The 21,547-nt window shown below is 44.1% G+C and overlaps 1 protein-coding gene, 1 long non-coding RNA gene and 1 pseudogene across 2 annotated transcripts in view; 2 read left to right on the plus strand and 1 right to left on the minus strand.

The window, feature by feature from the left end:
- LOC129861137 (pre-mRNA splicing regulator USH1G-like) overlaps positions 1 to 1,190 on the minus strand; it is a 35,438-nt gene extending 34,248 nt beyond the window's left edge. Inside the window, exon 1 of the mRNA XM_055932301.1 lies at positions 839 to 1,190. Coding sequence (XP_055788276.1) covers positions 839 to 1,002 — 164 coding nt within the window. The 5' untranslated portion in view covers positions 1,003 to 1,190. The remainder of the gene's footprint in view (positions 1 to 838) is intronic.
- Positions 1,191 to 10,310: 9,120 nt separating this feature from the next.
- On the plus strand, positions 10,311 to 12,251 carry LOC129855119 (uncharacterized). The gene is made up of 2 exons (XR_008759426.1): positions 10,311 to 10,829; positions 12,058 to 12,251. It is a non-coding gene; the product is annotated as an uncharacterized LOC129855119 (long non-coding RNA).
- A 4,417-nt stretch (positions 12,252 to 16,668) lies between these two features.
- On the plus strand, positions 16,669 to 21,263 carry LOC129859634 (proton channel OTOP3-like; annotated as a pseudogene).
- The last annotated feature ends 284 nt before the right edge of the window (positions 21,264 to 21,547 follow it).

Below are 21,547 nucleotides of genomic sequence, written 5' to 3' on the forward strand. Positions count from 1 at the left end.
AAATAAGGTAGAATACGTTCTCAAGTTGAATTGTATGTTCACTCAAGCTAAACTTTTAAGTTGAGTGAACATACAATTACAGTTGAGAATGTATGTTGGTTCAGATATGCCCCAATGTTAAGCAAACTCACAATCTTATTGCAGCTGGTTGCCTTACAATTGTAAATTGAAGCAACATATTTTTTAAAATTGTGTGTGTGTGAACGTGCTTGCGTTTGTGAGTGCATGCATGTATAAGTATTCACGCCACATGGTTGTGAATGGGTATGTGAGAGAATGTTGGGTAGGCCATCCTTCTGCCAGTGACCTTTGCCTTTAATTAGGCTGTTAAAATGGAGGCAAAGAGCTGTCCATCACATCTACAGCACTGTATGATGGTGTGAGGAGGGTGAAACCAGCATACATAAATCCTGAGCTGGCACTAACAGTCATTTGAATGTACATTTTGTTCCTAGACAGTAATCAGGGCTTCAACCAGCTGACTGGAGGTTTAAGTAGTCTTTTGTAGCTCAACTTCAGGATAGTGGTTTTGATTCCCGTGACCACCTATAGGTAAAATGAGCCATATATCAGAGATAAGATCTTATATATACATAATAGTCACTTCTATAGCCTATATATGGCTCTGACTACTGACTTTTTAGATGGAAGGAAGTGAGATATGCACATTGCCATGTGACAGTGACACCTCCACACCTGTTTGTTGATAGTTCAACAGGTAGATCAATTTGCAAAGGGGACAGCTGAGCAAAATGTTAAGTTAGTTGCCTTGGTGCTGAGTTGCGATTGAAGCTATTGTCTGTGCTATAGGCTGCTTAGGAAACTTAACGGCACTTACCCTCTTCCCACAATAAGCCTGAGCGCGTCAAGGTTGCCGTGGTACACAGCCCATAAAGTCGGTGTCATTCCATCTTCATCAGGCGCATTCAGCTCCTTCCGAGTGGCCTCTCTGAGTAGGTCCAGGTAGCCATCCCGGGCCGCCCGGTGGTACTTGTCGTTCATGGTGCCTATGGCTCCGGTCGCCTGGCTCACGGTCGCTTATTTGGCATCAAGGCGAAGAGCGTGCCCTCCGAAGGGGCAGGTTTGTCCTAAAGGCGCGGGATTTCGTTGGGTCTTCGGTTGTTGCTTCCCTCCGGAAGGAGGTAGTGACTACCGGGGACTGTGGAGAGAAAGAAGCCGGAGCGGTTGCCAGGGACACACTAGGCAGTTGTCAAACAGGGAGGGGTTGACGCCTCCTAGACCTGTGCAGATCCTCGAGATCTCACTGTAACCATTTGTTTTTGTTTGAACCTACTTAGCACAATTAATTGTGAATGCATTTATTCATTAAACATATTCAACTCAGTCTGAGTTTGGCCAGTAACCAAAAGGTTGCAGGTTCGAATCATATAGAACAAACTTCACGTCAGATAGGCAACCGAAATTAATAATTAATGTATGTGTGTTATATTAAAGCAATAAACATTTCAGAACAACTATGGCTGAATTATTTTCCCTACACTTTCAAAAACACTAGTCGAATAAGACATGGGAGAGATGACGAATTTTGGCAAATAAATATATTTATAGACTAATACAAATCAGTAGGATTTAGGTACGGGCGACATGGGCATCCGCCCAGGGCGGCATCTTGACAGGGGCGGCACGGGCGCCCCCTGGTGCGGGCGGGGCGGATGAGGGGGGGTTCGCTCAGGGCGCCAGACAAGCTAGAACCACGACATACAGTCGTGGCCAAAGTTTTGAGAATGACACAAATATTAATTTCCACAAAGTTTGCTGCAAGTAAAACGTTTCTGTACCCATTACTGAGAATGTTGTTGTAGTTAAGGATACATTGGTCTTCAAGGTATGTTATATTTGTAACAACATATATTTTGATGTACAGTTGAAGTCAGAAGTTTACATACACTTAGGTTGGAGTCATTAAAACTCGTTTTTCAACCACTCCACAAATTTCTTGTTAACAAACTATAGTTTTGGCAATTCGGTAAGGACATCTACTTTGTGCATGACAAGTAATTTTTCCAACAATTGTTTACAGACAGAATATTTCACTGTATCACAATTCCAGTGGGTCAGAAGTGTACATACACTAAGTTGACTGTGCCTTTAAACAGCTTGGAAAATTCCAGAAAACTATGGCATGCCTTTAGAAGCTTATGTTAGGCAAATTGACATCATTTGAGTCAATTGGAGGTGTACCTATGGATGTATTTCAATGCCTACCTTCAAACTCAGTGCCTCTTTGCTTGGCATTATGGGAAAATTAAAAGAAATCAGCCAAGACCTCAGAAAAAAAAATGTAGACCTCCACAAGTCTGGTTCATCCTTGGGAGCAATTTCCAAACGCCTGAAGGTACCACGTTCATCTGTACAAACAATAGTACGCAAGTATAAACACCATGGGACCAAGCAGTCGTCATACTGCTCAGGAAGGAAAAGCGTTCTGTCTCCTTGAGATGAACGTACTTTGGTGCAAAAAAGTGCAAATCAATCCCAAAACAACAGCAAAGGACCTTGTGAAGATGCTGGAGGAAACAGGTACAAAAGTATCGATATCCACAGTAAAACGAGTCCTATATCGACATAACCTGTTAGGCCGCTCAGCCAGTAAGAAGCCACAGCTCCAAAACCGCCATAAAAAATCCAGACTACAGTTTGCAACTGCACATGGGGACAAAGATCGTACTTTTTGGAGAAATGTCCTCTGGTCTGATGAAACAAAACCAGAACTGTTTGGCCATAAAGACCATCGTTATGTTTGGAGGAAAAAAGGGGGAGGCTTGCAAGCCGAAGAACATCATCCCAACCGTGAAGCACGGGGGTGGCAGCATCATGTTGTGTGGGTGCTTTGCTGCAGGAGGGACTGGTGCACTTCACAAAATAGATGGCATCATGAGGGAGGAAAAATATGTGGATACAGCTCAAGACATCAGTCAGGAAGTTAAAGCTTGGTCGCAAATGCATCTTCCAAATGGACAATGACCCCAAGCATACTTCCAAAGTTGTGTCAAAATGGCTTAAGCACAACAAAGTCAAGTTATTGGAGTGGCCATCACAAAGCCCTGTCCCCAGTCCTATAGAAAATATGTGGCCAGAACTGAAAAAGTGTGTGCGAGCAAGGATCCCTACAAACCTGACTCAGTTACACCAGCTCTGTCAGGTGGAATTGGCCAAAATTCACCCAACTTATTGTGGGAAGCTTGTGGAAGGCTACCCGATACGTTTGACCCAAGTTAAACAATTTAAAGGCAATGCTACCAAATACTAATTGAGTTTACGTAAACTTCTGACCCACTGGGAATGTGATGAAAGAAATAAAAGCTGAAATAAATCATTCTCTCTACTATTATTCTGACATTTCACACTCTTAAAATAAAGTGGTGATCCTAACTGACCTAAGACAGGGGATTTTGACTAGGATTAAATGTCAGGAATTGTGAAAAACTGAGTTTAAATATATTTGGCTAAAGTGTATGTAAACTTCCGACTTCAACTGTATCTTCGTCCATCTCTGAATAGTGCCAAGTATGTTACTGTAATATTCAAAGTAACTTGCCACCAGCTTCCTGCAAGTTACTGTAATATCAGAGCAACAACACAGGACTGTAAGATGGGCCTACTATACTGTAAGAAAGTAAATGCTACTGTAATCATCATATTGGGGCAGCAGGTAGCCTAAGGGTTAGAGAGTTGGGCCAGTAACTGAAAGGTTGCTGGATCGAATCCCCGAGCTGACATGGTACAAATCTGTCGTTCTGCCCCTGAACAAGGCAGTTAACCTACTGTTCCCCATGTAGGCCATAATTATAAATAACAATTTGTTCTTATCTTACTTGCCTAGTTAAATAAAAAATGTATAGTTTTATAACAGTATTTTACTGTAGTTACATAGAATTGGTGAAAGCAGGTTGGAATTTGTATATAACAGAATATGTATGAATATTTGGTGATTTATATCACTTAAGAGTCCTAAACAACAGCTTAGAACTGGCTGCGATTACAGGGCAAAACAGACCAAAAGGACTTGGAAAAATACTCAAACAGTAAAGGTTTAAGACTTGTTGACACTCTTACCTGTTCACTATACACAATATATTGTTAATAGAACCACTACCATATAGCAGTTCAATTGGTACAGCTTTCTCACTTACGATTACAAACTTGAATGTTCATTTCTCTACCATAAGTCGCCTTCAACATCGTTTTAGAGTATTTGTCAGTTAGTCCAACCAGCCTCAGAACCGCCAACCACGTGTAACCATGCCAGCCCAGGACCTCCACATCCGGCTTCTTCACCTGTGGGATCATCTGAGACCAGCCACCCGGACAGCTGATGAAACTGTGGGTTTGCGCAACCAAATAATTTTTGCACAAACTGTCAGAAACAATCTCAGTGAAGCTCATCTGTGTGCTCATTGTCCTCACCAGGGTCTTGATCTGACTGCTGTTCGGCATCATAACCGACTTCAGTGGGAAAATGCTCTCCTTCAACCGCCACTGGCACACTGGAGAAGTGTGCTCTTCACAGATTAATCCAGGTTTCAACTTTACTTGGCAGATGTGTTGCTCTGCATATGGCGCGTGTGGGTGAGCATTTTGCTGATGTCACTGTTGTGAACAGAGTGGCCCATGGTGCGGTGGGGTTATGGAATGGGCAGGTATAAGTTATGGACAATGAACACAATTGCATTTTATCGATGGCAATTTGAATGCATAGATACCGTGACGAGATCCTGAGACCCGTTGTCGTACCATTCATTGGCCGCCATCACCTCATGTTTCTGCATTATAATGCACGGCCCCATGTCACAGTGATCTGTACACAATTCCTGGAAGCTGAAATTGTCCCAGTTCATTCATCCATGGCCTGCATACTCACCAGACATGTCACCCATGAAGCATGCTCTGGATTGACGTGTATGACAACGTGTTCCAGTTCCCGCCAATATCCAGCAATTTCTTACAGCCATTGAAGAGGAGTGGGACAACATTCCACAATCAACAGCCTGATCAACTCTATGCGAAGGAGATGTCGCTTTCTGATCCACGCCCCTACCTTTTTAAAAAGGTATCTGTGACCAACAGATGCATATCTGTATTCCCAGTCATGTGAAATCCATAGATTAGGGCCTAAGGAATTTATTTCAATTGAATGATTCCCTTATATAAACTGTAACTCTGTAAAATCTTTGAAATTGTTGCATGTATATATTTTTAAAGTGTGTATACACTACCGTTCAAAAATTTGGGGTCATTTAGAAATGTCCTTGTTTTTGAAAGAAAAGCAATTTTCTTTTCATTAAAATAACAAAAAATTGATCAAAAATACACTGTAGACATTGTTCATGTTGCAATTTTTTTTATTTAACCAGGTAGACTAGTTGAGAACAAGTTCTCATTTAAACTGCGACCTGGCCAAGAATAAAGCAAAGCAGTTCGACACATACAACAGCACAGTTACACATGGAATAGACAAAACATACAGTCAATACAGTTGAAGAAAATCTATATACAGTGTGTGCAAATGAGGTAAGAAAAGGGAGGTAAGGCAATAAATAGGCCATGGTGGCAAAGTAATTACAATATACCAAATAGACACTGGAATGATTGATGTGCAGAAGATCAATATGTAAGTAGAGCTACGGGGGTGCAAAGGAGCAAGATAAATAAATACAGTATTTTTTCTTTTACCTTTATTTAACTAGGCAGTTAAGAACAAATACTTATTTTCAATGACGGCCTAGGAACAGTGGGTTAACTGCCTTGTTCACGGGCAGAATGACAGCTCTGTACCTTGTCAGCTCGGGGATTCAAACTTGCAACCTTTCGGTTACTGGCCCAACGCTCTAACCACTAGGCTACCCTGCCGCCCCACAAAGTAAGGGGATGAGGTAGTTGGATGGGCTATTTGCAGATGGGCTATATACAGGTGCAGTGATCTGTGAGCTGCTCTGACAGCTGGTGCTTAAAGCTAGTGAGGGAGATATGAGTCTCCAGCTCCAGCTTCAGTGCAGTTCGTTCCAGTCACTTGCAGCAGAGAACTGGAAGGAAAGGCAGCCAAAGGAAGAATTAGCTTTGGGGGTGACCAGTGAGATATGCCTGCTGGAGCGCATGCTATGTGTGGGTGCTGCTATGGTGACCAGTGAGCTGAGATAAGGCGGGGCTTTACCTTGCAGAGACTTTTGCGGACCTGGAGCCTGTGGGTTTGCCGATGAGTATGAAGATATGGCCAGCCAACGAGAGTGTACAGGTCGCAGTGGTGGGTAGTATATGGGGCTTTGGTGACAAAACTAAATGCATGCTATTCATCCGGTCGTTGCCGGCACCTGCCCGCCCGTCCAGCATCACTACTCTGGATGGTTCTGACTTAGAATATGTGGACAACTACAAATACACTGTGATAGACTGCATCCAATTTGTTGAGTAGAGTGTTGGAGGCTATTTTGAAAATGACATCACCGAAGTCGAGGATCGGTAGGATGGTCAGTTTTACGAGGGTATGTTTGGCAGCATGAGTGAAGGATGCTTTGTTGCGAAATAGGAAGCCAATTCTAGATTTAATTTGGGATTGGAGATGCTTAATGTGAGCCTGGAAGGAGAGTTTACAGTCTAACCAGACACCTAGGATACAGAGAAGAGAGTCGGCCCGAGAATTGAACCCTGTGGCACCCCCATAGAGACTGCCAGAGGTCCAGACAACAGGCCCTCCGATTTGACACACTGAACTCCATCAGAGAAGTAGTTGGTGAACCAACCGAGGCAGTCATTTGAGAAACCAAGGCTGTTTAGTCTGCCGATAAGAATGTGGTGATTGACAGAGTCGAAAGCTTTGGCCAGGTCGATGAATACGGCTGCACAGTAATGTCTCTTATCGATGGCGGTTATGATATCGTTTAGGACCTTGAGCGTGGCTGAGGTGCACCCATGGCCAGCTCTGAAACCAGATTGCATAGCGGAGAAGGTACGGTGGGATTCGAAATGGTCGGTGATCTGTTTGTCAACTTGGCTTTCGAAGACCTTAGAAAGGCAGGGTAGGATAGATATAGGTCTGTAGCAGTTTGGGTCTAGAAGAGGGGGATGATCGCGGCAGCTTTCCAATCTTTGGGAATCTCAGACGATATGAAAGAGCGTTTGAACAGGCTAGTAATAGGGGTTGCAACAATTTCGGCAGATAATTTTAGAAAGAGAGGGTCCAGATTGTCTAGCCCGGCTGATTTGTAGGGGTACAGATTTTTCAGAATATCAGCTATCTGGATTTGGATGAAGGAGAAATGGTGGAGACTTGGGCAAGTTGTTGTGGGGGGTGCCGGGCAGTTGACCGGGGTAGGGGTAGCCAGGTGGAAAGCATGGCCAGCCGTACATTTCTATTTTAGCTGGAAACGGCAGACTTTTTATGAAATATCTACATATGCACACAGAGGCCCAAACTGTTGTTTCTGATTAAAAAGGAAATAAAACTGTCTTTCTTTAGACTAGCTGAGTATCTGGAGCATCCAACCCACAAATGCTGATGCCCCAGATACTCAACTAGTCTAAAGAAGGCCAGTATTATTACTTCTTTAAAATCAGAACAACAGTTTTCAGCTGTGCTAACATAATTGCAAAAGGATTTTCTAATGATCAATTAGCCTTTTAAAATGATCAACTTGGATTAGCTAACTCAACGTGCCATTGGAAAAGGAGTGACGGTTGCTGATAAATTGGGCCTCTGTAGATATTCTATTAAAAAACCTGCCGTTTCCAGCTACAATAGTCATTTACAACATTAACAATGTCTACTCTCTATTTCTTATCAATTTTATGTTACTTTAATGGACAAAAGATTTGCTTTTCTTTCAAAAACAACGACATTTGTAAGTGACCACAATCTTTTGAACAGTAGTTTATGTCTTTATTTCTCAGTTAAGGTTGCTCATGATCACCTTGTGAGCTGCCTGATCTCACAAGCTAAAATGGATGGTTTGCTACAAGCTGTAATCAGCCTGGTAATTACGAGGCTTCTCATCACATGGATGGATCACCTAACCACCTCAGATCATTTAATGGGGTGCACAGAATCATCTGCTTCTGTTTGCCACAGAACGTCTTGTTGTTGTGCAGTAGGCCTGATTTCGAACCCAGTCAGTTATATAGGAGGTGTGATCTGTGAGTAGTAGGTCAAAGGTGGGTGAAAGGTAACCGAGGTGGTTTGATGAACCTTGCTGGAGACTTGGAGACTTGAAGACTTGTGTTAGCTTCCTGAACTAATCTCTATGTGCATTATCTAAGTGGGCTAACACAGTCTTGTGACATGCAGTCGTGTGGTGTGGAGTGCCCGCTCCCTCTGGGTTCTTCACTGAGACTGGGTTATAAGGGAGCTATATTTATGGTGTGTATGGTTTCTTTAGGGTTTATTGGAATACAGATCCAATCACAAGTCATGCATGACTTATAGGCTACTTATTATTATTTGAATAGGAAATTGGGAGAAATGGTCTCCTGTCGCTATATTATAGGCGCGACAATAGTAAGCAATGCATGTTAACGTTAGTTTTTCCCCCCTCGCCATTTCTCGTCAACAGATGGCGCCGCGATCAGCTCACTAGTTTTTCTTGATGGAAGAATGGATAGAAATGTAGCATTATCCCCATGCATTATCCCCATAGAGGAGATCTCAGGAGACATAAGAAATTCCACTAAATTGTCAAGTGACACTCGAATCACAGAAAAAATTACATATCATTAGTGCCTTCTGTTTGAATATTCGAGAAAGGTGGTGTTGATATAATTTTTTTTTTAATTCTCTATATTTTCCAGCAAAGAATTAGGGAAAGCTAACTAATTACATGGGAGCGAACAGGCTAGTAATTTGTTTTTGTTGAAGGAGAAACACAAAAAGATGGACAATTACTATTACAGATCATACAGTCTCATTCAAAGTGAGCAAAAAGCAGCTCTTGATTGGATATCTATTTGATCTATGCTCGGGGCTGTGACGTCATTCTCCTGTCTTGACTACTTGGCACTGTTAGCAACCAGCAGATAGCAGCACAAGTTACTAGCTAGCTAGCTTCATAATGTTATTATTCTGACAACATTGACACTAAATATATATTTTGTAAAATTCTCAGCCATATTCACAATTGAATTTAAGCCAGGATGCTTTAATTGTATATGTCAAATCAAATTGTATTGGTCACATACACATGGTTAGCAGATGTTATAGCGAGTGAAGCGAAATTCTTGTTGTAATGCTTGTAGTATGTTTGCTTAGGTTGTAGCTAGCTAACTTAGCTAGCAGGCTCCTTAGTTAAATGTCCCATCCCAGAGACCAATAGTGAACAAAAATATAAATGCAACAAAGTTTTGGTCCCATTTTCATGAGCTGAAATAGCTCCTTTGCATCTATGTTAGCCTGATGAAACATTGTCATAAATTAAATCACCTGGGAGCATGAGCAGCAGTGCGCAGCATTGTCCTTTTTATTTTTCCTGAACTAAAAGATCCCAGAAATATTTCTCTCAAATTTTGTTAACAAATTTGTCTACATCCCTGTTAGTGAGCATTTCTCTTTTGCCAAGTTAATCCATCCACCTGACAGGTGTGGCATAGCAAGAAGCGGATTAAACAGCATGGGGGCAAGTGCACTTTATGCTGGGGGCAATAAAAGGCCACTCTAAAATGTGCAGTTTTGTCACACAATACAATGACACAGATATCTCAAGTTGATGGAGCGTGCAATTGGCATGCTCACTGCAGGAATGTCCACCAGAGCTGTTGCCAGATAAGTTCATGTTAATTTCTCTGCCATAAGCCGCCTCCAACATAATTTTAGAGAATTTGGCAGTACGTCCAACTGGCCTCACAACCGCAGATCACGTGTAACCTCGCCAGCTCAAGAACTCCATATCCTGCTTTTTCACCTGTGGGATCTTCTGAGACCAGCCACCTGGACAGCTGATGGAACTGAGGAGTATTTCTGTCTCTAATAAAGCAATTTTGTGGGGAAAAACTCATTCTGATTGGCTCGGCCCTCCCAGGCCCACACATGGCCTCTGCCCATTCATGTGAAATCCATAGATTAGGGCCTAATGAATTTATTTAAATTGACTGATTTCCTTATATGAACTGTAACTCAGTAAAATCATTAATTGTTGCATGTTGCGTTTATTTTTGTTCAGAAGAGTATATCCAAAGACAGTACAGTATGAAGATGGGCAGAAAACGCTTCTCCAATAGAAATCCCTGATCACACTGGTAAGCAATGTCATGGTGACATTGGCTAGGTAAGCTCATGTGCAGAAAAACGTCATCAGGTCTAATGGTCGTCTCGCACTGATCTGCGTATGTGCAGGTGGTCAAATCAAATGCACTCCTTTGATATAAAGTTGTTTGACAAATTAAAACGTGTCAGTTTCACAAGGTTGGAGTAGTAACATATTCAACTACTTAACGTTAAGACATTGGCTCGAATCTAGGTGGTGCCTTGAGTGAGAGAATGAACTACTAAGGAAGAATTTCACTTCTCACTGACTTCTAAAATCTGGTCTGCTTCGCAAGCGTCCCTGCAAGTCTAGCCAAGTGGCGCCTCTGGGTTTAGAAACTCTGTGGTGTAGCCATAACATTACCTTTCCAACCAGTGATGGCCAAAGAGGAGAAATGCCTCTGCTGTCTGGACTGGGCACAGGGACTGCTAGTAGAGATTGAGAGTGCATGCCTCCTTGCCCCAGCTTTGGCTTCCACACTGACAGAGGGATAATGTTACTTACCTCCTTCTTCCACATGTCGAACTAGAATTGGAGGAAGCAGCCCAGACCAGAGGGTCCCAGAGCACAGATGTCCTACAGGTAATTAGCTGTTTCCTTAATTACTGTTCAAGCTCCTTTGCATCTAAGTTAGCAATGCTAACTCGCCAAGGTAGCTAATTAGACTGGTTCTAGCTAGCTAACTTTAGTTGACTTGCATTACCTAGTTACATTGTGAAAAAATGTATTATACAATTTAGTTAGCTACCAAACAAAGTTTACCATACTGATGTAGGACCTACTCAAATACCAGCCTGAAAAGCTCATGGCTTTGTATAGATTAGAGGCATGTTCATTCAATGTTGTGTGGATGTAGCCTACACGTACAAAAGTGAGTGAGTTTACATCGCCTTGGTCCGTACAATTGACCTTATTTTAGCGCACAAAGCGTAATTCTTCCAGATCAACTGTAATGTCAATACCATTTTAAAGCGCAATTTCTCCCCTTTCCAACAAAATTCATGCAATGAGCTCCGTCGGGTTTTTAAAAAAAATGGCGGGTGGGGAAGCGAAACTAATGCTTGGTAGTGAGGAGAGATGTCGTGTGGGAAAACGGCTTTTTTTCACTCGATCTGTCCAACTAATCACCTTACCGCCTCTAAAATGGAAATAAAACACTATAAAGAGTTTATATATTAAAGGTTTGTCGAATTTGAATCGGGTTTTTAGGGCGGTGCTAAAGTGATCAGAAGTAAACAGCGGCTTTGAGTCATGATCGCTTGCAGTGATGATGCAAAAAATGACTAGGTATCTCCCCTTACCCCCTTCACTGTCCCTTTCTTGTTTTTAAACGATGAGAGAAGTGCTACACCTGGTGGAGAGAGATTGTAAGACAGAAATAGTTGCTTTATGCGTGCTGTACGTTACGGCATGACACGTCACGATGTAACAGAGGGTCAGTTCTCAACTTTTCTCCAATACTATAGATCCATTACCATGTCGATCAACGCTTGAATAGAAACGTAGTTCACACCCCAGATTTTGAAGTCAACACCGTCGCTACAATCCCATTAGTTTTCTTTGCAGCCTCGTTTGAATGTCGCGGTTGCGCATATTTGTACAGAATGGGGTGAGTTTACGTTAGCTGGAAGGAGTGTCATTTTGTCACCTATATAATCTTACCCATTTATCTTAGAAATTCATTTTGGTCTACATATTACAGCTATCAATGGAAATTGTATTGGGAGAGATGGTACCTGTTATCAGATGCTTAACATGAATGTCTCACTAAGGTGCTTGACATTTGTTTTGTTCTTTGTATACAATTCAGCCTGAAGGAGTTGGCCATGCGACCTGAGCAGCTGGGACCAGAGAACCCATTGGTGCTGCTGGCGTGTGTCTGATGGGCCCTACGTGGGGTTACTGGAGGATGAGGAGTCACCTTTAATATTAAATGTTTCAATAATCAAAAATATAACATCTTTCTGTACATCCTTGTCATTAAATGCATGTTCTATTCAGATACATGGTTGTCTCCAACTTTGCTTTGAACTGCAGCTAGCCACTATTAGAGGGCAGCATGACCGCAGGGTAATCTGTACCCTACTGTGATGACCAGGTTTACCTACAGAGAGAAAATAGAAGTGTGGTAATAAATTCAACATTAGTCTTACCAGATGGTCTCTCAAAATACATTCTCTTCTCCACCCTCATCTGTGACAGGGCAATATGTAACCTAATCTATTTTTTTATAACAAAGGTTTATTTTCTTTGTTAATACACTGCTCAAAAAAATAAAGGGAACACTTAAACAACACAATGTAACTCCAAGTCAATCACACTTCTGTGAAATCAAACTGTCCACTTAGAAAGCAACACTGATTGACAATAAATTTCACATGCTGTTGTGCAAATGGAATAGACAAAAGGTGGAAATTATAGGCAATTAGCAAGACACCCCCAAAAAAGGAGTGATTGGGCAGGTGGTGATCACAGACCACTTCTCAGTTCCTATGCTTCCTGGCTGATGTTTTGGTCACTTTTGAATGCTGGCGGTGCTCTCACTCTAGTGGTAGCATGAGACGGAGTCTACAACCCACACAAGTGGCTCAGGTAGTGCAGTTCATCCAGGATGGCACATCAATGCGAGCTGAAGCAAAAAGGTTTGCTGTGTCTGTCAGCGTAGTGTCCAGAGCATGGAGGCGCTACCAGGAGACAGGCCAGTACATCAAGAGACGTAGAGGAGGCTGTAGGAGGGCAACAACCCAGCAGCAGGACCGCTACCTCCGCCTTTGTGCAAGGAGGTGCACTGCCAGCGCCCTGCAAAATGACCTCCAGCAGGCCACAAATGTGCATGTGTCTGCTCAAACGGTCAGAAACAGACTCCATGAGGGTGGTATGAGGGCCCGACGTCCACAGGTGGGGGTTGTGCTTACAGCCCAACACCGTGCAGGACATTTGGCATTTGCCAGAGAACACCAAGATTGGCAAATTCGCCACTGGCGCCCTGTGCTCTTCACAGATGAAAGCAGGTTCTCACTGAGCACATGAGCACGTGACAGACGTGACAGAGTCTGGAGACGCCGTGGAGAATGTTCTGCTGCCTGCAACATCCTCCAGCATGACCGGTTTGGCGATGGGTCAGTCATGGTGTGGGGTGGCATTTCTTTGTGGGGCCGCACAGCCCTCCATGTGCTCACCAGAGGTAGCCTGACTGCCAATAGGTACCGAGATGAGATCCTCAGACCCCTTGTGAGACCATATGCTGACACATGCACATTTGTGGCATGCTGGAGGTCATTTTGCAGGGAGCTGGTAGTGCTCCTCCTTGCACAAAGGCGGAGGTAGCGGTCCTGCTGCTGGGTTGTTGCCCTCCTACAGCCTCCTCCACGTCTCTTGATGTACTGGCCTGTCTCCTGGTAGCGCCTCCATGCTCTGGACACTACGCTGACAGACACAGCAAACCTTTTTGCCACAGCTCGCATTGATGTGCCATCCTGGATGAACTGCACTACCTGAGCCACTTGTGTGGGTTGTAGACTCCGTCTCATGCTACCACTAGAGTGAGAGCACCGCCAGCATTCAAAAGTGACCAAAACATCAGCCAGGAAGCATAGGAACTGAGAAGTGGTCTGTGATCACCACCTGCAGAATCACTCCTTTTTTGGGGGTGTCTTGCTAATTGCCTATAATTTCCACCTTTTGTCTATTCCATTTGCACAACAGCATGTGAAATTTATTGCCAATCAGTGTTGCTTCCTAAGTGGACAGTTTGATTTCACAGAAGTGTGATTGACTTGGAGTTACATTGTGTTGTTTAAGTGTTCCCTTTATTTTTTTGAGCAGTGTAGTATAGAGAAGTGGTTCTTACTCCTGGTCCTGGAGACCCAAAGGGGTGCACATTTGTTTTTACCTTACCACAACACAACTGATTCAAATCAAAGCTTGATGAGTTGATCATATTAATCAGCTGTGCAGTGCCAAGGCAAAAACAAATGCACACCTCTTTTGGTCCTGAGGACCAGGATTGAGAACCACTGGTAATGAGTATGTGTATCAATTATGTTCAGTATCAATTCAGAATGGTTAAAAAATGATCAAGAAGAGGACCCATGAAATGGGAGATTGTTGAAAAACATTAAAGTAAATATACACCCATTGAATTGCAATAGGAACAAGGGATATCTGAGATGTCTTATCTGAGATATCTCTAAGTAGAGCCTATACCAGCACATCTCCATCAGTATCAGCCATCAAATCATGGTACTTGAGGACTGGAGTTGGGGAACACTGGTGTAGAGTTCTGAAACATAGGCATAACACGCAGGATATCCCAAGATCAACAGAATTATAAGACCTACAGCAGTACATCCCAACCCTCTCCTCGGGGACCACCAAACCAGTGGAGGCTGGTTGTGGAGGCATTGGAGGCGACGTGGGTCCGGATGCCAGAACGTCCCCCGAGCCTGAGAGAGTAGGTCGGGTATCAGCGGCAGCTGGCATGGGGTCCCAGAGCGGAGGGACAACAGGAGGCTAAACCATGGTCGTCGCGGCCAATAAGGGGCATCAGTGCACACTAGCTCCCTGCGATGGACTCTGTTCAGTATCACTCCCTCCAACAGGAAGGAGTGAGAGTGCCATATCAACAGAGTCCTCACACATGCATTTGTCACCGATAGCTGACGATGTCTGTGTCATCTATGGTGTAGATGGTGAGAGTTGAACCATTGCTGGAGTGGCCTGGGGTTTTAAAAAATGCCAGTAACATCAATCGAGAAGCCGATGTGAGAAGGCTGAGTAACTTCTGCCACTCTAATATGAACACAGCTCGTCCAAGCCGGAAACGGTCTAGTTAGACCTGTATCTTCTCTAATCTCACCTGAGGGAGACGTGCTCTCATAAGAGTTGAGTCAATCAACATCCCCAGGAAGACCACCGTCTGTGAGGGAGTCAGGTTGCTCTTCTCCTGTTTAGGGTGAGGCCCAGGTCATGAATGTGCTTCATGATTATCCTTGTGTCTTCTGTAGGTTGCTCTCTTGATTGAGTACACACCAGTCAGTCGCCTAGGTAGTTTAGCACTAGAATGCCCTGGGACATGATAGGCGCTAGGACTGCGCCCATGCACTTTGTGAATGTACGCAGCGCCAGTGAGTGGCCGAATGGGAGGACTTTGAATTTGTGAGCCACTCCTTCAAATACAAACTGGAGGTACTTCCAGTGATCTCGATGAAAAGGAACGTGGAAGTATGCATCCTTCAGGTCGAGCGTGATGAACCTTCTTAGCCGTGTGATGCTGCTTGTGAGGGTGGTCACGATGCCTGTCCTTCTGCTGTCAGGTTATGTAAAATGCCAGTTCCCATTTCCTTGCGTCTTGGTGGTGGTAGGGGGGGAAAGACGTTGCTGGAGCACCCTCGAGACATCCTGCCCTGTCTTCCTGCTCCTCTGAGGGGCGGCAGTAGGCCGTGCAGTTGCCAAGAACTCCTACTCTGTCTTTGTGCAGTTTTGTAGTCTGCTGTATGATGTCTACCCCTGGCCCAAAGGTGGAACCTGGTGTGAAGGGGAGCTCCAAGAATGTTTTCTGAAATGCAGTTTAGACTGTGCCAGCCAAAGATGGTGATGGAAAGTCACCACTGAAGCCAAAGCCTTGCCATTGGCACGTGCCATGTCCGTCTGGAGCATAGTGAGCAGCCTTGACACTTCTGTGGCCTCCTTAAGAAGCTTGTCACCAACCCCTGGGAGGCGAAGGATCAGCAGGGTGAGGTAGCATCGTAGCTGCATTTACGAGTTGCGTCATGATGGAGAGGGTCCCAGAAGTGCTTTGCAGCCGTTCATCGCTTACTCTTTCAGGTCCTGGTTTGAGGCGAGGCACCTTGCCAACGATCTTCTTGTCAGGGAGGATCATGGCAGCCACCATGTCATCCATCACCGGATGGTGGTCTAGACCCAAGGTCTCTGCATCCATTCGGAGTGTCTACGGCCTGGTCTGGTTGTTGCAATGGAAGGACTTTCCCATCTTGCTACAATATTTGCAGAGAGCCAAAGCAAACTTGGGGCACATGGGGATAAGGATTGCTCAGATTGTGTTTTCTTCCAGCTTGATATCAAGGGTGGTAGCCAATCTTGCTAAAAGCTCCCGTGTTGCTTCCATCAACGCCGGGGTTCCTCCGTAGTGGTGCTCCCAGCTACAGATGGCACTTTGGACTGGATCGATCCCTGATGTGCTCGGAACACTGAATCACTGTCACCCAACTCCAACGTCTCCAGTGTGGAGAGCGAGGGAGGCTTCACCGTCATCCCCCCCCTCAACACCTCAGCCGTACTGAGTTTGGGGGGGGCCAAAGGGGTGGTGCCGTGACAGCGCATCACCCCAGAGGGGGGAATACAGTTATCAGACGGGGAGGATTGTACTGTGGACCTCCTCCCCTCCAGGCATGCTAAGCGCATGCGTTCTCCAAAGGTGGTGCAGGCCAAAGACCAATTGATTTCGGCAAGACAGATCTTCCAAAGGTGGAGGAGTGGAAATCTTTACCAAGGATCATCTTTAGTACTCAGCTGTCTGTCCCCAAACAATTAGATTTTCTGGTTTTAAGCATAAACTTTCAAATAGCTCTTTGTTGACTGTTGTTGTGTTATTGTCCTCCATCAGCACCGGCCTGTACCCTACCTGCCCTAAGCTCTCTGCTGGACCCTTACACTAAGTCTGAATTTGTCCTGCTAGGTGACCTAAACTGGGACATGCTTAAACCACCTGACCAAGTCCTAAAGCAATGGGACTCCCTAAATCTTTTTCAGATTATTACCAATCCCACAAGGTATGACTCCAAACACCCAGAAAAGGCTACTCTCCTCGATGTTATCCTCACAAATAATCCTGATAGGTACCAGTCTGGTGTTTTCTGTAATGACCTTAGTGATCATTGTTTAACAGCCTGTATTCGCAATGGCTACTCAGTGAAACGTCATAGACGCTTGCTAAAAAACTTAAATGTGCAAGCCTTCCTTCATGACCTGGCCTCTGTAAATTGGTATTGAATCAGCTTGATACCCTCTGTCGAAGAAACTTGGACCTTCTTTTTTGATATCTTCAGTGATATTGTTCACTATCACGTCCCCATACAGAAAATGAGAATTAAAAACAGGTTCAGCCCCTGGTTCGACCGTGATCTTGCAGTTACTCCACCTCAAGAATCGCATTTGGCGAAAGGCTCGGCACACGCATACTCAGGCTGACTGGCTCTCGTTCAGGCAAGTGCACTCAGTGCACTCAGGCTATCCGGAAGGCCAAAGTTAGTTACGTTAAGGAGCAGTTCTCTCTCTGTGGGTCTAACCCCAAGAAGTTCTGAAAAATGCACTCCATACTCTTCTGTAAACTGGTCATCTCTGTATACCAGTCGCAAGACCAACTGGTTGTTGCTTATTTATAAAACCCTCTTAGCCCTCACTCCCCCTTATCCGAGACATCTACTGCAGCCCTCATCCTCCACATACAACACCCGTTCTGCCAGTCACATTCTGTTAAAGGTCCCCAAAGCACACACATCCCTGGGTTGCACATTTTTTCAGTTCGCTGCAGCTAGCGGCAGAATGGGTGTTGTATGTGGAGGATGAGGGCTGCAGTAGATATCTCACATAAGGGGGAGTGAGGCCTAAGAGATAAATGTAGCCTATAACTTAGAAATGTCTCAAGAGCATAGCACACCTGTCTTACCCTATCATTACCCACAATATAAGGTTGCAATACTCCATTGTTTATAAGAGGAACATAAACCATGTATAACTTCAAAATATGTTCAAAAGCTGTCAACTACCTTGTCCATTTCCCATCTGAATAGGTCTATGAATTAGGCTAGGTCTCATGTAGGGTTAAGGAATGATTTCGTGCACACCAATCACACCTTGTTCTGGACTAGAAAGAATTTTGTCTGGAGATTTTCCGTTGATCTCGCTTTTTATTCCAGGACTAGGCTTAACCAGTGTCTGGGAAAACCTCTCCATAATGTTTAAATTAAATTGGTATGGGATGATGTCTTACATGAAAAAACACATTTACAGTACATGTTTATATTTTTGTTCAGTGTACTTGGTAAAATGTTGGTCTCATGTTTCATGAGCTGAAATAAAAGATCCCAGAAATGTTCCATACGCACAAAAAGCTTATTTCGCAAAAAGGTTGTGCACAAATGTGTTTCTATACCTACTAGTGAGCATTTCTCCTTTGCCAAGACAATCCATCCACCTGCCAGGTGTGGCATATCAAGAAGCTGATTAAACAGCATTATCATTATACAGGTGCACCTTCTGCTGGGGACAATAAAAGGCCACTCTAAAATGTACAGTTTTGTCACACAACACAATACCACAGATGTCTCAACTTTTGAGGGAGCAAGGCAATTGCCATGCTGACTGCAGGAATGTCCACCAAAGCTGATGCCAGAGAATTTAACATTGTTTTAGAGAATTTGGAAGTACATCCAGCCGGCCTTAGAACCGCAGACCACTTCTATGGCGCTGTGTCGGCGAGCGGTTTGCTGATGTCAACATTGTGAACAGAGTGCCCCATGATGGTGGTGGGATTATGCTATGGGCAGGCATAAAATACAGACAACGAACACAATTGCATTTTATCTATGGCAATTAGAATGCACAGAGATAACGTGACGAGATCCCGAGCCCCATTGTCGTGCCATTCATCCGCCTCCATCACCTCATGTTTCAGCATGATAATGCTCGGTCCTATTGAAGAGAATTGTGACAACATTCCACTGGCCACAATCAACAGCCTGATCAAGTCTATGCAAAGGAGATGTGTGTTGCACTGCATGAGATAAATGGTGGTCACAGCAAATACTGACTGGTTTTCTTATCCAACCCCTACTTGCATCTGTGACTAACAGATGCATGTTTGTATTCCCAGTCATATGACATCCATATATGAGGGCCTAATGAAAATAATTAAATTGACCGATTTCCTTATATAAACTGAACTGAAAAGTCTTTAAAATTGGTGCATCTTTTATATTTTTATTCAGTATACATTAATGGTGTATACCTCCTCTAAGAATATGTATTAGGGAATTAGGCTGTTTGAGAGAAGGTTTGAATTCTTATCAACCCATCCAATGTGAGTGTGGGCTCACTCCAAAGACTGCATTTACAAGCACAAGATCATCACCAGGTGCATGCCTCTCAATTTCAATCGACTTAAGAAACACATTTATCATCGTATTATAGGTCTTCAGAATGTGCATTGTCTATAGGGACCTACAAAGCAAACAAGGAAAAACAATGTGATTGTTTGTGTGTGTTGGTGTTGTTCTGCTAGGTCTAGGCTGATGGTCACTCTCAGTGGGGATCTGTCCGACAGCTCGGACAGTTCTGACTCAGGTATATAGTGTATTCTTACACAACTAAAACACTCATTCAGTGTTGGACCAGTTGTTATAAAAATCCACCAAAAGCACTCGCACATCTGAGTTATCTCAATGCAGGTGCATGGGAATTAAGCAATAACTTCAAAAAAGAGAAACCTGCACACTGCTCTTGCTCCCACCACTTATTATATTAAAGCTTATGTGTCGGCCTCTTGGCCTTCATCATGGTTTCTATTTTCTTTGATGTACTGTATTATCACAAGGAAAGTAGTTCCACTGGGCTGGGCCTGAGTCAGATGATTTGGGGGGTGCTATACCTGAATTACTAACTACTATACATACTTACATTGTATGATATTACTGTGCAGTGCATACCATGATCAAAATGTAAAGGTAAACATTTATTTATAATAATTGATTGGACTTATATAGCGCTTTCCTAGACACCCAAATCGCTTTACATAGTTAAGGGTAAGCTCACCTCATCCATCACCAATAAACATGTCTGAATTCAGCAGGGCTGAGCAATGCAATGGTATGCCAGTACAATGCAGACACAGTGTGCCTGATTTTCCAGAAGGGTTATGAAGTCTTGTATCCCTTCAACATGGAGTACTACTTGAGGGCAGGCTATATGCTTTATGTGATGTTGTAGAACGTGGGCAGGCAGATGAGCCCTGGGTCAGTACCCCACCATGCCCGAAAGATCAACCTACATATCGTCCACCAGGGTGGAGTCCTATTCAGGCTGTTGTTCTTGTAGCAAATCAAATCAAATGAAACGTTATTTGTCACATGCGCCAAATACAACAAGTGCAGACCCTACCGTGAAATGCTTACTACAAGCCCTTAACCAACAGTGCAGTTCAAGAAAGAGTTAAGAAAATATTTATGAAATAAACTAAAGTAAAAAATTATAAAAAGTAACACAATAAAATAACAATAACGAGGCTATATACAGGGAGTACCCGGTACAGAGTCAATGTGTAGGGGTACAGGTTAGTCAAAGTAATTTGTACATGTATGTAGGGGTGAAGTGACTATGCATAGATAATACACAGTGAGTAGCATCAGTGTACATAACAAATGGGGGGGTGTCAATGTAAATAGTCTGGTGGCCATTTGACTAATTGTTCAGCAGTCTTATGGCTTGGGGGTAGAAGCTGTTAAGGAGCCTTTTGGTCCTAGACTTGGTGCTCCGTTACCACTTGCCGTACGGTAGCAGAGAAAGCAGGCTGTCTTCATCCTGTACCAGGTCTGGGTGAACCAGCTCCAGCACCGGCACTGTGTTTCTGATGTTCTGCGGCTACCATCTAGCTGTGATGCCAATCATGTCCCTCTGCTCCCTGGCTGGCATGTTGGTCCATAAGCTGGATAGGAGGTAAAAGGAGGGGGGACATAATCCCACATGTAGCCTGGATGTGTCCTTCTTGGTTGGTACAGCCCTGGGTCAGCTGGCCCTGTCCAATTTCTCTCTGGTGGCTGCTCTGGCGGTGGGGCCTAGCGGGCCCCTGGGAAGCCTGGACCTTTCCTACTCCCTTCTCAGCCTGTTGGAGCTCCTGCTGCAGAACATCTTCATCTCCGAGGGCCTCCACCGATACCCCAGCCTGGCCCTCAGCGTTTGGAGCCCAGACCCAGTTTGAGAACTGCCTGGGGAAGCAGTTCTCATGGCTTCTCAGCCTGGTTTGTCCTGGTCAACCTGGGACAGACTCTTGGAGTCTTCTACAGGATGCACTCTGTGGAAGCCCTAAATGGAGATACCCATCACAGCATGATGGATAGGGCTGTCTACAGTGCCATTTTCCCCTCTCCAAGATGCTCTCTGTGGAAGCCCTAATAGAGCTACTCATCACTGCCTGAGCTCCTATCCTCTTCACCCCTTCCCATGTTCTCTTCTCTGCCTGGTTTGTCCTGGTCAACCTGGGACAGACTCTTGGAGTCTTCTACAGG

Source organism: Salvelinus fontinalis, chromosome 1 (genome assembly GCF_029448725.1).
Source record: "Salvelinus fontinalis isolate EN_2023a chromosome 1, ASM2944872v1, whole genome shotgun sequence".
Taxonomy (NCBI): Eukaryota; Metazoa; Chordata; class Actinopteri; order Salmoniformes; family Salmonidae; genus Salvelinus; species Salvelinus fontinalis.